At 33.9% G+C, this 16719-nt stretch overlaps 2 protein-coding genes and 2 long non-coding RNA genes across 5 annotated transcripts; 3 read left to right on the top strand and 1 right to left on the bottom strand.

Moving 5' to 3' along the window:
- The first annotated feature begins 3268 nt into the window (after positions 1-3268).
- On the top strand, positions 3269-4991 carry LOC122585081. 2 transcript variants are annotated; one of them, XR_006321655.1, is made up of 4 exons: positions 3269-3404; positions 3648-4087; positions 4521-4561; positions 4788-4991. It is a non-coding gene; the product is annotated as an uncharacterized LOC122585081 (long non-coding RNA). The 2 variants fall into 2 exon arrangements; XR_006321654.1 differs by having other exon boundaries at positions 3636-4087.
- A 2770-nt stretch (positions 4992-7761) lies between these two features.
- Positions 7762-8632, top strand: LOC122588378 (cysteine-rich receptor-like protein kinase 2). Its single transcript, XM_043760485.1, has 2 exons — positions 7762-8045; positions 8234-8632. Exons 1-2 carry the CDS (start codon positions 7932-7934, stop codon positions 8441-8443), a joined length of 324 nt encoding a protein of 107 aa, XP_043616420.1. The 5' UTR covers positions 7762-7931; the 3' UTR covers positions 8444-8632.
- Positions 8633-9403: 771 nt separating this feature from the next.
- Positions 9404-10758, bottom strand: LOC122585227. Its single transcript, XM_043757345.1, has 2 exons — positions 10666-10758; positions 9404-10415 (listed from the first exon to the last, which is right to left on the bottom strand). The coding sequence occupies exon 2, from the start codon at positions 10404-10406 to the stop codon at positions 9594-9596; it is 813 nt and encodes a 270-aa protein (XP_043613280.1). The 5' UTR covers positions 10407-10415; positions 10666-10758; the 3' UTR covers positions 9404-9593.
- Positions 10759-11834: 1076 nt separating this feature from the next.
- On the top strand, positions 11835-16719 carry LOC122585916. Its single transcript, XR_006321818.1, has 7 exons — positions 11835-12093; positions 12231-12406; positions 12586-12663; positions 12969-13037; positions 14001-14116; positions 16048-16210; positions 16426-16719. It is a non-coding gene; the product is annotated as an uncharacterized LOC122585916 (long non-coding RNA).

Below are 16719 nucleotides of genomic sequence, written 5' to 3'. Positions count from 1 at the left end.
ACGATTTCTTCATTGTGGATAGCAGTCACTGTACAATACCGGTGGGCGAGTCTCAGAACCGATGATCAAAGAGTCCAAACTAGTCATTGGTAGTAGAAAAACCGGTTTTGAGGACAGAAGTTGAGCAGAGTAATGTTTTCACAAAAGTAGTGAATTAAGGTACAAATACCGGTTTTGATGTAAACCAGGTATTTCAACAACCACCACACAACCAATCACAAAAAGAAATCGATTTTTCACAATAGATGAACTAATACCGGTTTTCGTGTTGGAAGAGCAAAAACCGGTTTTCAGCTTAAGAGAAGAGCAGAATTTCGGCTTAAGAAATGTTCAATAGAAGAACAAATACCGGTTTTGGTGGAAACCAGGTATTAAAGCATACAAACACAACCACACAGCAATCCTTTACAAATACCAGTAATCAGTGAAGAATTCACTAATACCGGTTTTCGTTGAAAACCTTGAAGATTATAACGGGTTAGAAAATTGAAGAAAAAGAGAACAAATACCGGTTTTGGGGTAAACCAGGTATTATAATAGCCAAAACAAGAAATTATGAACTAATACCGGTTTTCTACAATGGAAGTAGGAAAACCGGTTTTCAAAGATAAATTCAAAAATTATGAAGAGTTATTAAATTTAGGAAATGGTAAACTAATACCGGTTTTGGTGTAAACCAGGTATTGAGAGAAAAAGAAAAATGAAAATTTCGACAGAAAAACGGTACGAATTCCGGTATTAAACCCGGTATTAGACCAATGAAACACACAGAGGAAACCCGGTATTAGACCTACAAATCAAGAAACTTGAAAACCGGTATGAAATCCGGTATTCAGAACAGAATGTTTGTTTTTCGATTTTAAGACATTGTGATTTGAGTTAGGATTTGAAAGTTTATGGGTGATGTTTTAGGAAGGTAAGGAGTGGATTAAAGTAAGAAATTCGTTTACTATAACAAGTATAGTGGATAAAGATCAAAGCTTTCGATTTTGGGATAAAAACACAAAATAGCACACAAGATGAACAAAATCAATCCATGGATCATTCACAAGTTGTGATTTTGCTCTGATACCAAGTGTAATGTATGCAAATTGTGTAATGAACCTTTAGATGAAATAAAGGAAAGTAGGTATTTGAGGAAATGTAGGTATTAGAACTACTATTAATATTGTGCAAAAAGGTTACAAATTGTGGAGTGGTGGAGGGTTTATATACACCTAGCAATTACACTTAGCACCCTAGCTTTTTTCAATACAAGCCCTTAATTAATTATCAAAACAACCCTCCAACCATACTTAATTAAATACAAGGACAATACAAATAGGAAATACAAAACTAACACTAATTATTACAAAAGCTAACAATTAGAATCAAGAGCACTTGCGGAGTCCGCCTTTTTATTGGATATAAATGATTCCATTAGGATGTTCACGTCTTCTAAACGATCCCAATCTTCATAGTCAAATCGAAGAGGAACATTGTATGAAATGGTGTCGGCTTGAAAGACGGTTGGGCCTAATTGTTTGGAAATAAGCTGACAACGGCAAAGGGTTTTCAAATCCATTACTTTGTTATAGATTTGAATAACGATATCGTCTGATAACTGACCGAAGGGAGAACAACCGTACTCTACTGCTTTCACCATTATTAAACCCTAAAACAATAATTTAAGAAAAAATATTCAAAATCAAACCCGAAAACAGTATTCACTATTCACTTCGCTATCATATCTTTTAACAACATAAAATAATCTTACACTTAGTCATAAAATTATTACATGCAGTGTAGTAAATTATAATCTTAAAAAGTAAAATACAGGGAGTAAATTAAAACTAAAATTAAAATCGAATAGTTAATTAGGGTTTAGAAAAATACCACCGGAGAACAAACCCCAAAACACTCTCTCTGCAACACTTTGAATTTTGACTTTGCCGTAGATCTAATTTATAGGCCTACAAGAAAGTATGGGCTGGGTTTTGTATAATGTTTTCGTATTCTGGGCCCAATGTTAATTCGGTCTCACTATCAATCCGTCATGCATATTTTATAATTACCCTTAAGAAAGAATTCTGATTTTTGATTATTTAATAAATAAATAAATAAACAATTTAATCACATATTTATTATGTATATAAAATAAATATATACGTATTTTTATGTATACATAATGAAACTAGACAATACTCAATTTTCTTTTAATTGGTTGATGGAAAAGCAAACATATTAGTGTCACTGAGACGAAGCATTTCTGATCACTTTATTCGGTTACATGAAATTGTGTGTATGCTACCTTTGCATTCAAGAAGCTCCATCCATGCATGTCACTAATTAGAATGTTGGCAAAAGATGATAAACTACTGCCGTCCCGTGTAATCCCTCTATTTCTAAACGAAGAAACGATGCATGGAACTTAACATTACGTACACAGAAGATGTTGGATGACATTGACAGGGATATTCCAGATCAGTTGCAGTTTCCTACTGACGTTTTTTTTTTTTACCAAAGTCCAAAGGTGATAGATACCAGTTGATTATGAAACCGGCAGAACCGTATTTTGCCATCTTGGCTATGCATGGAAAAAGAAAATTACCACACCTTTTTAATATAGCATCTCAAATTTTGGTTTATTTGGATTTGATCATGCTAGCTAGTTGTTTACCGCGAATTATTTGTTAAATTTAGTTGAACTTAATGAAATACCCTTCACTTAAAGCTAAAGGTACATTTCGTTATCTTAAACGGTATATTAACTTAACCGTTAAAGTTATAGTAGCCGAACCCAGCAGACAAGTATTTCTTCTTTTCAGATTCTCAGCAGACATGTATGATTTTCTAAACATTTCTCATTTTCCGTCTTGCACTCCTTTGTGGCCGGATGTCCTGTTGTTGTTGTTAAAGTTCATAATCTAGACATTTCTCTACCCAAAAGTTATCCCAGACATTTTTTTGTCCAATTGTTGTTTTAGTGTAATTGGAGAAAAAATATTTGTGAAGGTAGAAAGTTCGGCTTTTAGAAAGCCGGATTTCGCCACCTAAGGCAAGGTTTACAACTGTAACACACTTGACTTTTGATCCCGTTGACTTGTATTTGACTTTACTAATTATGTGTACTTTTGTCTTTTAGTGAAGTTACATGATAAATAAATCGACTTGGGTTTATTTGTGTATAAGGTATTTTTATTACATCCACGCATTTAGTTATGATATCCGTATGGTTTTTAACTAGCTATTGCTTGTGGCAATGTGTACCTTGTGTTAGTGTGATGTGCTAACCCCTCCCCCTCCCTCTCATTTCTCACGTTCTTTCTCTCTCTTTTATCTCTTTCTTTCCTTCCTTTCTCTCAAAAAGCAAGAACAACACCCTCTGGCTTCAAAACCGGAATTTTGAGCTCCAAGGACTTTTGGTAAGTAAATCACTTTTCATAATGTTTAATTTAGGTTGTTAAAGATAATCCATAACTAGAAGTGATCCACAAAAGAGTCCTGCTTCGAAAATGTTATTGCAATCAACAAAAATGGCCTTGTTTCAACTTTTCCAGACCATCCACCACCCTATATAAAGATTATAGCTTGAGAAATTGTTCTAGATTGCCGAGTTAATTGAGAAGAAGTCAGCCAATCTTACATATGATCAGGTTCGCTGCTAGGGATGTGAAGTTTAGTCCACAAAGCAATCTTTTCACTTGTCTCCATGGTGAACCTATAAAAGCAAAAAGAATGGGAGGCGAAGTCAAGGCCAGCCAAACACACGGGTCAAGTAATAGAAATATTGACTCTCCCTCGTGAAACTAAATTAATCCTAGAGGGTAATCGTCTCTTAGAAGCCGCCATAAAAATATGTTAACCTTCTTAGGAAATACAGGTTCCGGATTGTACTCTTATCCTCGGCAGGAAGTAATGTGTTATCAGTTGCTTTTCTTGGATTGCGAACAGTAAAGGTCTTCCTACCATGGTAGTTCCAAACCCAGTCAACACTACTTTCAGCAAGAGTGATTTTAACGATTAGATGGAGCAAAAATATTCCATCTTCAAGAATTTTTATCAGAAATACAGCATGCCATATCAATCTCTAATGCAAAAACTCTAGGTAACTTATCAGCATGTTTCTCCCAATTTAACTAGTCATCTGTCCAGAACTTGATGATTTTACCATTGCCAACTCTCCTCTTAATCACATCGACTGGTAAGAAGAATTTTTCATTGACATGTTTGAGTGTTAGAATATAGAACAGATACGCGACCATAGACCATTGGGACGAGATTTGAAGTCAAAAAACAAAGACCGCAAACCGTTGTTAGTTTTGTGACTGTTTTAACAGTAGCTTCAGTGATTGCTTTATTTTTCTGTAAACAAAAATATATACAGAATAAAAACAAGTACAAGTCATTCTACATTGTTTAGTGATCTGCTAAAATGCTTAAATGCATAAATGCATCTTGGAACAATCTGTAAATTACTTAATATTTTAGGGTCTTCTATTGATACCAAGAAACTCACAAATAATCCACTTTTGGTACAGTCAGGCAAGGAGGATTTCGAGGATTTGGGACCGTCTACAAGGTAGTATTTTTTAGCACAACCTAAAATGAGCAGGCTCGGTAATGAGTCAAAAAAGCGTAATTTTATGGTATATGGACATGAAACACTTTAACACTGTCCAAACATTATAGAAGCTTTTTATACATTATTGGCCCTTCAAAGATGATTTACAAAATAACTTATTTATTGCATAAGCCTCTTCAGATGAAACCTTTTGTGACTGGGTTTTTCTTGTAAACCTCTTTAGATAGCCAAGGCAAACCATGATATACTCATTAGGGGGCTCCTCTAGATGGACAGGAAATAGCTGTGAAGAGCCTACTCTTCAACAGATTCAGAGCAGCAGATTTCTATAATCATTATAAGCTTTTGATAGCAGTCTTTATCTCTAATTTGTTCAGTATACCATGCTAATACCAAAGAGTCATGAGCCACTAAAATAGTTTGCTAATTTGTTTGCTTATTTCATTTTCACCGGAGGGAATATGGCTCCAAAGTACTAAGCCCATGTTCAATTATCAGAAAAGACATGTCTTTAGTTTTGGCGTCCTAGTGCTGGAGATGGTCAGTAGAATAGAAAACAGCAGAAATAAAACCACAGAATATACCGACAGCTTAGTGTCTATTGTAAGTATAAAAAACGCAACCTCATAAATTTATACTGATTTACACTTATACAGAGTTTCTATGTTACACACTCATATTTGGTTAAATGATCAGTTGATTAATGATATCTTAGACATCGTGCTTGCAGTCGAGTGTTAAAATTCAAGGTTGAACTAACCTGATCCTTAAACAAATGCTGCTTAATCTAAAACATACTTTTTCCCATTGTTTGTTGTGGATGAACAGACATGGAAGCATTTCAAGCAACTAAGGGACAGTGGCAGAAATATTTGACCCGAATCTAACGATGCATGTTTATCCTAATATCAATTAAAAAAGGATGCATTAAGATTTAAGACACTAGGACTACTTTGCATGCAAGAATCTCCATCTTTAAGACCATCCATGTCAGCGGCACTAAGAATGTTAGCAAAAGATGATGATCTGCTCCCCGTCCCCTGTAATCCCCCCCCCCCCCCCCCCCCTTTCTAAACGAGGAAACGATGGAGCTCAACATTACACAAAAGTTAGTGACATTAATAGCAATGATATTAGCTCAGTTGCCTCGATTTCCCACGAGCTTTTCTACCCAAGGTGAAACCAGCAGAACTGGAAGTTGGCTACGCATAAAAAACAAGAAATTACTATTTTCTAAATATAGTTTCTCAAATTTTGGTTTATTTACTTTTCATATATGAACAAATTGTTTCTAATTATCCAAAGCATAAATTTACTGGGCATCAAATCAAGTAAACAGATGAATTCTATATATGCAAACATCAATTCCCCAAAGGCTGTCTAGGATGTGATATGAAGTTCCCATTTTCACATCATCGTGCCTAAAGTAAACTTTAGTGAAAAGCATAAAAAAGTGTTCGAATGCTTTGCCCGAACTAAATATGACTAAGACCTAACACCCAATTTTAGAGAATTTGATATGTTGTTTCTATATCCAGAACTATAACTGAAGATCAGTAAAAGTGAAAATAGGAACTTAATAATTGCAAGCGCAGAAGACTGATATCAAGCAAACAGTATGCCTCCCTCCCTACGACTCACAGATATTTTGAGGATAAGTGGAGCAGCAACAGCTCAATTTCTAAATTTCTTAATCATATGCCATGTGCAAATCACATTGAAACGTTATATCTAATTACTATATACCAAAGTAATATCCCGTTAGTAGACATGCATAGAACAGATGAAACTTACTAGTGCAACAGTAATTAGTGAAAACACTTAATGTAACGCAATATCAATATATATGTAAGCAGCTACTACAAACTAAACATTCAAAAGTCAATAACTCTAAAATTCGACATGAATTACCTTCCATGCATTCCCTCGTATATGTGACGTAACCAAAAACCGACTAGAACTGAAAAATTTAACAATTCAAGATTAATATATTAATCTAGTAATAAGAGCAAAGCATACAGAACTAGACAGATTTTGCAGGTTAGTTTTTATAAACTTAACTTACCCTCATGCCGTATCAGAATAGTTGACATGACCAATCAGCCGATGCTAACTAGTTTCACACTAAAGTAGCAAGTTCCTCATCTTGTCAATTTCTCCACCACTTAAAGTTGCAATCCCACTTTCACTGGAATCCATAATGAAAACCTTTTTCCAACAGCGGAAACTCAACAGTACAACCCAATACCTTCTTTAACCTATCAAGCGCATACTTCAAACAAGATGAATAAGCTATTCTGCGACTCCAAAACTACATCTTCTACTAGGAGAATATAAGGCCCAATGACATTTTTATTTGTGGTAAAAAAAAAATAATAATAATAGATTGATTGGAAATACAACTAAGCGTGCTGTGTCTAATGCTGCAACGGATGCATCAAGAAAGAATGAGTATTTTGACAGGGAAACAATGCTGGTGCGGTGGTGCCTAGTACTAGAAATGACTATGTATATGTGCTTGCAGACTGCCGGAGAACTTTGAATCAAAGCACTTGTAAGGTGTGTTTGGAAAATGCATCTGCGTCGATATTGAAATGCTTGCCAATGTCTAAGGGCCATGTATTGAACACCAGGGTGTTTCATAACGTATTCTGACACCAACTTCCTCAATCCTCAACCAACCACAAGCAGCTCTAACCAATGAGGTAAACAATACTTCTTGAGTATTGGACATATGTAACATACCATCTTGGCAGATATTACAATCTTTTAGGATAACAAAATCATCAGCTCCAGTAAACAACAAAGTCTAAATAGGATTTGGGGATAGTACATACTGTTAGGATACTAGATTGAGCTTTCTATATATCTGTTCTGATGGATTTTGGTATGGGTTTTGCAGGAGATAATAGCTATTGTTGTTTCCGTTATTAGTTCTGTGACCGTTTTAACTGTAGCTTTATTTATCTGTAAACAAAGATATATAATATATATATATATACACACAGAAGAAAAGGTACAAGTCATTCTAAATTGTTTAATGATCTGCTAAAGTGCACAGCTTATTGGTTAAACAGAAAGTTGTGCATCATAAAGCATAGTGAGCTAATTGTATATCACTAATGATGTATGTATACATCATGCAACAAACTGATAATTACTTAATATTTCAGTTTCTTTTATTGGTACCAAGAAACTCAAAAAGATACTTAATGATAATATCTTGAAATTCAAATGATAACACGACAGAAACCTAGAATGAGTCCAGGTCGGGAAAGGAAAAGAGCCAAAACATGGGCATGTGAAATTTTGACAGCATCCTTTATCGCTAATTTGTTCTGTTTGTTTCATTTTCACTAGTGGGGGTATGGCTCCAGAGTACCAATCCCATGGTCAATTAACCGAAAAGGCAGATGTCTATAGTTTCGGTGTCTTACTGCTGGAGCTAGTCACTGGAAAGGAAAACAGCTTAGTGTCTATTGTAAGTATAGTAACGCAACCTAACAAATTAATACAGTGTTTCTAAGTAACACACTCATACTTGGTTACAAAATGACAATATTATCAGTTGGATTATTAAAATCGTGCCTGTGGTCAATTGTAAAATTTATAGTGGGAATAAGCAAATGCAAAACATTATTTTCCCCATTGTTTGTTGTGAATGAACAGACACGGAAGCATTTCAAGCAAGGGACAGCGGCAGAAATATTTGACCCGAATCTAATGATGCATGTTTATCCTAACATCAATTTCCAAAAGGATGCCATAAGAGTGGTACACATACGACTACTTCGCATTCAAGAAGATCCATCTTTAAGACCATCCATGTCAAAGGCCCGTAGAATGTTAGCAAAAGATGATGAATTGCTACCTAAGTAGTTAAGGACCAAAATTTCGGTGTTTCGGTCAAGGATGGGTATACGAAGTCTCGGTAACTTCGGTGGAATTTCGGTAATTTTAATATTATGTAAAATATTATATATAATTATATATATACCAAAAAAATCACAATTATACACAGATAGCAGTTATATTAATTGAATACTTAATCTAAATATCAAAAGTCAAGCTTAAAAGTGTCAATACTTGATAGATTAGTGTTAATACTTGCAAAAATTAGTGTTTCTTATGTTGTATTTTAAGTTTGGACAAAAATAAAAAAATAAATAAAACCTGAAAAACTGGTATACCACCGAAATTTGGACTCGGTGAAATTTACCAGAAATTTTGACAGAAATCTGGACCAGTATACCAGTGGAGGACTGAAAACCGAAATACCACTGGTATACCACTGAAATTGACTACATAGACTGCTATCCATCCCATCTAATCCCCCTTTTATAAACGAAGAAACGATGGAACTCAGCATTACATAAAGTTATTGAGTGACATTGACAGGGATGATACTAGCTCATCTGCTACGATTTCCCACAACCTTTTCTACCCAAGGTGAAACCAGCACAACTGGATGTTGGCTAGCATAAAAACCAAAAATTACTATTATCCTATATAGTTAGTCAAATTTTGGTTTATTACTTTTGATATTTGAACACTTGTTTCTAATTATCCAAAGCATACATTTACAGGAGATCAAATCAAGTAAACAGATGAATTCTATATCTGCATACATCAATTTTCCCAAAGGCTGTCTAGGATGTGATATGAAAAGCATGAAAAGATTGTTCATTGACATCTTATATCTAATTACTAATTACTAACGTATATTATCCCGTTAGTAATCATGCATAATACAGATGAAACTTAGTAGTGAAATAGCAATAAAAAATCACTTAACATAACGCAATAACAATCAATATATGCAAGCAAAACCCTGGTACATGTGAGGTAACCAAACCGACTAGAATTAAAAGATTTCAGTATTCAAAGATTGATATATTAATCTATTAATAAGAGCAAAACATATAGAACTAGACAGATCTTGCAGGTTAGTTTTTATAGACATAACTTACTCTCATGCCGTATCAGAAACGTCTACATGACCAATAAGCCAATGCTAACTAGTTCCGCACTAATGTAGCAATTTCCTCATCTTGTCAATTTCTCCACCACTTAAAGTTGCAATCCCACTTTCACTGGAATCCATAATGAAAACCTTTTCCAAGAGCGGAAACTCAACAGTGCAAGCAAATACCTTCTTAAACCTATCAAGCGCATACGTCAAACAAGAAGAATAAGTACTATTGCGCCATATAGCCTTTAGCAATAAATATTCTTTCTCATTTTCCACTTCATATTCATCACTGTCTTCATCATCAGAATACCAGTCACCTCCGACTTCCTCTTCTTCTTCCTCTTCCTCCTCCTCCTCTTCTTCTTCTAGTTCCAATTCCTCCAAATCATCTTCCGACTTCCGTGCCTCAATTCCCAACCAGTCACCTCTAATACCAGTCATCTCCATCCTCACTTGGACGCAAGAAACACCAACCTTCATATTAACGTAAGACGGAAACTGAATGCATATAGACTTTAGCTTCCTAAACCTCTTGATAAACTTAATGGCAGATGGAAAAGAATCTGATCTTAAAAGAGGAGCAATATCATAATTAAGAGTACCGTCGAATGAGTTCTCCAGAACAGGCAATCTATATGATTCGAATAGGATTTTTATGTCCTCTGATCGATTCTCGTTTTCAAGGGCTATCCGAAGAGGAACATTGAATAAAATGTCGCCGACTTGAAAGACGATCGAACCTAAATGTTTGGAAATAAGCTGACAACGGCAAAGGGTTTTCAAATCAGCTACTTTTTTATAAATTTGAACAACAATATCGTCTGGTAACAGGCTGAATGGAGAACAACCGCCCTCTACTTCTTTCTCCATTCTTAAACCCTAAAGAAAAAATATCAAAAAAACTGTTGAAAATTGAAACCCTAAAGAAAAAATAAAAATAAAAAGATTTTACTCGCTATGTCATAACATTTTTATTTACACATTCAAAATAACAATCATAAAAAAATGATAATAATAATAATGTGCAGGTATAGAACTGGATGCGTGTCTACAGTACTAAAATTAAATTAAAAATTAGATTAAAACCTAAAATTAAAATAAGAGTAAACAGTAGGGATTAGAAAAATACCAGCAGAGAAGAAACCCAAAAACACTCTCAACAACGCTCGGGAACTTTCATTTTTGCCTTTACCGATTTTACCCTATGAAAAATGTAAACAAATAAATATGGGCCGGGTTTTGTAATATATTTCAGAGTCTAATCTTTGGCCCAATGTTATTTCGGTCTGAGTGACTCACGACCGGTCACAAATCATCAACATTATGTTTTATAATCAAAGTGATCGACACGAATCGGTTTATTCAAAAAGTCCTTTAACTTAAGAATTATGTGATATCATCCTATTTAGATCGAAAATAATCATGTTTCATTCTCTTCAAAAACGGATGTTAACTCAAATCCATTGACTCGTTTACATTCATTCTGCGTGAGGTATTTTCATAGTTTCCTGCCTTGTTGACTCCATTTCTCATTTTTTCTCTTTCTTTCCTTATTATTAATATAAAAATAAAGGGTAAATCACAAAGATACTTTTTTAACTCGCAAATATTACGAGTACTTTAATAAATTAAATTCATACGTTTTTTTTTTATATATTATATATTAATTGCCCTGGATTAGAAGAAACTAGAATAATACTTGCGCAATGCGACAATATCTCTTAAAAGCGGCAATTAAATAATCTGTCGTCGGTTGAGTGAAGAGGGCGGCTGTCTGGGTGAGTGCATGATGACGAAGACTGTAGTAGATCCTAGATATTTGTGTTTTTTTTATATGTGTGTGACATAACCATAGGTTAGGGGATAGGGGTATTATGGGACATTCAATTGATTAATGGATAGTGATAATTATTAGAGTAAGCGCATATTTGATAATTTAGAGGCTGAAAAGGTTCTAGAAAAAAGTGACTTATGTTTGACGCAAAAGCTTCAAGCTGAGACTGTGGCTAGGGGATTGGAGCTGGAGTTTAGAAATTGGGCTAAGGGTGGGGGTTTCTATTTCAACCCTTTTTAGAACTAGGGCTTTTGATTTCAAATGAATATTTAAACATCTTATATATATATATATATATATATATATATCTAAAGTTGTAAGAATGCAATCAATTCTTAATCTTCATATTGATTATGGTATTTATGATTTAACTGTGTTTTGATTTCAGTGGTTAAATAATAATTTCAATCCCGTTTAAGATTTTTTTCTTACTTTTACGTGAATGTATGAATGAATGTATTTGATTTGATAGTAGCTTTTTGGGCTTCCTGTCTCATTGATGACAATTATAATGATGATATATAAAATATGGTTTGTTATTAATTAGTGAAGTTATGAGAATTGGAAGCTAAACAGAAAATAACATTCGAGATTTGTTCATTTACCATCCAACTCTTCAGTTTTGCATTAAATCATTCCAATACAGCATTTGTTCATTTAGTGATGCATTTGTTTTAAATTTGGCCAGAAGAACTTTTTTCTAATTCCATCTTCTTCATGAAAGTAAGTTTTTTTTTTCTTTCTTCTTAATTCTTATTATTCTTCAATTAATTTTATAGCTTAAATAAGATAATTTTACATGAAGCGTTCCAAGTGTTTGATGTAATGTCTACAAAAGATATTTTTTGTGTTGTTGCCAGAAAGTATGTAAGTTGAAATGAATAAAGAAGCCTAGGAACACAAAGCCCACCACAGTTCGTCTGATCATCCATTGCTCCAAACTAGGTTTTTTGGGATCTTTTCAGCTTCATTCTCAATTTAATTCGTCACTTCACCAACTCCTTTTAATCCCATTTTGATGCATCACCATATAAAGGTAACACTTAAACATTGTTCTTTCTTATATGTAATATATATACATACCCAGTTATTTATAATTTACCTATTTGTTATTATCTTTGTTTTTATTTTAGTTGATTCAATGATTAAATTACGGAAACCGGGAATATGTGTTTCATGATTGACATTTTTTACTTATTATATGTGCTATCTCAGAATCTCATCATGAAGACATTGATGGAAAAAAATCACATGAACTTTGGAGAACCTCCTGTCTACTCTACAAAATGGAAGGTTTGAACCACGAGCTTGCCAAATATACTTTCAACATTTATGAAATGACAATTCAAGCATGCATAATTATGTAATTAGTTATACATACTTCAATGTTGTTTTGCCATTTTTTACAGCTTACATTCTGTTTTGTTGCTGTTATTTGTTGCAAAATTCCTGTTTTTAAAATACACTTTGTTGACTTTCTGCCCATTTAACCCACACGGGAAAATAAAAGAGAGAAGAAACCCCCGAATTAGACCCTTTCATTTTGATACATGATTGTGTCTTGATGAATGACATCATGTTTTGATACATGATTTTAGGTGTCATCTTGGGACTGAATCCGGTGGAGTGGGCTGGAGTTGGTAAATCCTTGCCTCCAAATAATTCAGGTGCGCCCACTTGCAACCCTTAGTCATCTCTTGGAATGGGTCCATGAGATAGAATACGAGGTTTCTTTCATTTACGTGATGCATATTTATGTGTTCTGTTGTCGAGTTAACTTCTGATAATTTTTTCCCCGATTTAGTTGTTTTATGATCAAACTGAATAACCAGACTCCGGTTTCTATGTTTTGTTTTTTTTGAGTTATCAAGCGGTTATAACCTGATTTCCTACACTGTTTTTGGCCAGAATGTCATATATGCCTGCATCTTAAAACATCTACAACCACTATATATAACTACATGTTTAGAACATTAAAGCATTTACAATTATAAGCAAGATCATAAGGATTGCTTGCCTTTTGAATGTTTACAAAGAGCACCTGTTTTTGGGTGTTCCATTGTGAAACATGTTAGAGGCACGACATTTGCTTATACAGGTCACCTTCAATGTAGATATTACAAGTTTCTGCATTTGCAGGTTTACAAATAATGCACTAAAACAGTGTTGGAATTTGCACATTTAGAGTAAACTCTATACAAATCAAGTGAAATATATGTGCATAAATTGAGCGGCCGCTGTATCTAAAAGCAGAGCCCTGGTGTTGAAAATTTTAGTCCCTTACGCATATAATAGGTCAAAGATGAGCCTGGGTTGAAATATGTCATATATTAGTACATTTGAAAACCGATCCTGGAAATGGGTCAAACTGGTAGAAAATCTCCCAAAATTTACTTTGAGCGCATGAAACCTCAATGTGGAAGCACTTAAGGGTGTCTCGCTTCATAACCTACTTACTAATTAGTCTTGCTGAACTAATTCAGATCGATTTGTTAAAATGCTTATTATTTAGCTACCAAAGAGTAGTTGTTTGCAAACCATCCCACAGATATGATTGATTATAATGTAGAAAGTAATGATTCAAAGTATTTCAAAAAAAAGATAATAGCCTTTATATCTGTGGATAACAGACCATGGCTCGAAGATCTGTCCTAATAACCTGCACATCTGTGGAAACTGATGGTTACCAAATAATTAGAAGACCGGGCGTTGTTCAAAGATGGTTATGGAGTTAAAGTCGTCGAAGGTACGTTTTTTAAGTGGAACTTAAAATCTAGAGTGCTTGCTTTTAAGTAAAAGGTCTTGGTTTACATTTAAGTTTTGAATATGATAATTATGTTGAGAATTTAGTGGCAATCTTACGAAATTCATCAATCCTGACTCCCGATATCAATGTTAAAGGTGAAATTAGATTTCATGGTTTGCTTTAGTAAAACTTAGACAAGCTGAAATAGTGCCGATATCAATGTTAAAAGTGGACTTAGACAATCTGATGCCTTCTTGGAACTCAAGCGATAAGGATTTATAAAAGTGCCCAAATATATATAGTAGGTACATTCCTTGAGTAAAACTTGATTTGTTAGCTTTCTTAATTATCACCGGGATTCTAATTTGAGATAATAGAACAACTTTTTGAGTATTGTTGTCAAGTCCGATTAAAAAAACATTTTAATGATCTTTGAATACACAATTACCTACATTTGGTATTATAATTAGTATTAAAAGTATATATATTTTTTTGATCATCACATTGATATGGAAGTGTGAATTATCTCACTTCATGGTCCTTCATATTGCAATTCTTAATGACGATGAGTTTTTAACAAGTATACTCTACTAAACCTAATATTTGAATCACTTTTTCGTTATTTAATTTTGTTTTGAAGGAACCATCATGACAATCTTGAAGGATAACGTGTAACAAGCTCCATTTCTACTAGATTAAAAGAGATCTTTGTCACTGGTCTAGCGTTAGGAGGTCATTTAGCTTTGATGATAGTAATATTTTTCTAGATCATGAAAGATACTGACTTCTTCTTAGTAAAGTAGAAAGCTCTGTTTCATTTCTTTTCAAGCACAGTGTAGAAAGCTCCATATCATTCACATAGGATTATTAAAACGCTCCTCTCTCTGCTGCTCATGTGGTGTGTGTTTTCTTTACCCCCTGCTGGATAAATTTAGCATGAATTTAATTAGGCATGATGAGTGCGAGATGATGGATGTTATATATTTGCAAGTCAGTATTGTGACAAGGCTTTGTTTTTTTGTCACCTGTTCTCGCAGTTGGTCATTTGTTGAATGAACATGGTTGAATGAACAGGGTTTAGCACTAAACTGACAATCTGACTTATTAAGATAATCTCACTCTGCATATTTATGTCGCTATGTCAATCTATATTCTTGATGCAAGTTACGTACGTGACAAATATCTTCTTTACATGTTTCCTCAAAAGATGTGTGATGGTAATTCTCTTTTTTGTCATTACTATTACATGATGATCAACCTTTACTTTATATAAGTATAATTCTTGATAAACTTCCTTGCTTTAAGTTGATGTGTGTGCGTTTTTACATCCTTCGAAGAAATTATGTCATGTTCACTCCTGGTAAAGAATAGCCTTAATTAGCTTATGTAGAATGAGGGTATTCAAGTCTTGCAGTTGCATATTTTTGTTTTATGTTGTAACAGGCAAAATGGGGTGGTTAGGCACATAGGATAAGACATTAAAATGAATGTTTTAGATCGGGTCAAAATAATGGTGTTAAACAGAATGTTTTTGGTCAAAAAATTATATCTTTCATTAAAAGTTACCATCAAATATCATTCCATACATACATATTTCATTTCAGAAATAATGTCAGACATAATCTAAAACTTAATGACTTGAAATTATACGTGTGACTACATAACCCCTCATATTACATGTTTCTTTACTTTTAAATAGTATAAACTATTTGTTTATAGATATGTTCTAACGACAAGAATGTCGTTGTTGTCCTTAGCCTCCAGAGTCAAATATTAGTGTGTAGAATTCCGTTTGACTTGGCTATATTTTACACTTTGATCGATGGATTGTTTACAAGTGGAAAGTCTAATGAAGCTGAGATGATGTTCAATGGTCTTTTATAATTTGGTCTGGCTCCAAACTATATAACTTATATTTCATTGCTTGACAGATGGATACTGCAAATCGGAAGAATTGGGATGGCATTGAGTCGTTCCTACAAGAGATGGAGTATAAAAAATGTCTCGCGAAATGTTGTTACATACATTTCTATCATTAGTAATGTTTTAAGGCACAAAATGCTTGATGATGCTTTTAGCACCTTAAATAATATGGTGCGTGAGGGAGTTATCCATATATTTTCACTTAAAGTAGATTCCATGGCTATTTCAAGGCGTGTATCATTAAAATAGCTATTAGCTTTTATAAGGAAATGAAGTTAAACGGGTTCGAGAGAAGCAAATTTTTACTTGACGCTTTTGCAAATCAGGAGATTTGTGTGCCCGATGTGATTAATAATAGGGTACAATTAACAATTATTTATTAATAGGTCAAGCTCAAGAACAGAGATCCGTATCCAAGCACATACTGGTGCGAGGAACACGTCTGAGAAGACATGATGCGATTAAAGTTGGTTGGTGTTGTCCGGCTGAGCTTATATACAATGGTATGTTGTATGTTGGTAATTTGGATGATTCTAGATTAATAATGGTAACAAAGTTGTTGCTGATAAAAATATCAAAGTTTGTATGTTGGTAATTTGGATGATTCTAGATTAATAATGGTAACAAAGTTGTTGCTGATAAAAATATCAAAGTTATCGAAAAAATTTTCATTTTAACTG

The sequence above is a fragment of the Erigeron canadensis genome, chromosome 1 (assembly GCF_010389155.1).
Source record: "Erigeron canadensis isolate Cc75 chromosome 1, C_canadensis_v1, whole genome shotgun sequence".
NCBI lineage: Eukaryota > Viridiplantae > Streptophyta > Magnoliopsida > Asterales > Asteraceae > Erigeron > Erigeron canadensis.
Note: the sequence above shows the minus strand (reverse complement) of the source record. Positions and strands in the feature narration are given on the sequence as shown.

Excerpts from the sequence above, each read along its gene's own strand:
- LOC122588378 (XM_043760485.1), top strand. The coding sequence starts at position 7,932 with ATGGCTCCAGAGTACCAATCCCATGGTCAATTAACCGAAAAGGCAGAT. Across the intron at positions 8,046-8,233 it reads AAAACAGCTTAGTGTCTATT|ACACGGAAGCATTTCAAGCA; the intron begins GTAAGTATAGTA and ends GTGAATGAACAG.
- LOC122585227 (XM_043757345.1), bottom strand. The coding sequence starts at position 10,406 with ATGGAGAAAGAAGTAGAGGGCGGTTGTTCTCCATTCAGCCTGTTACCA.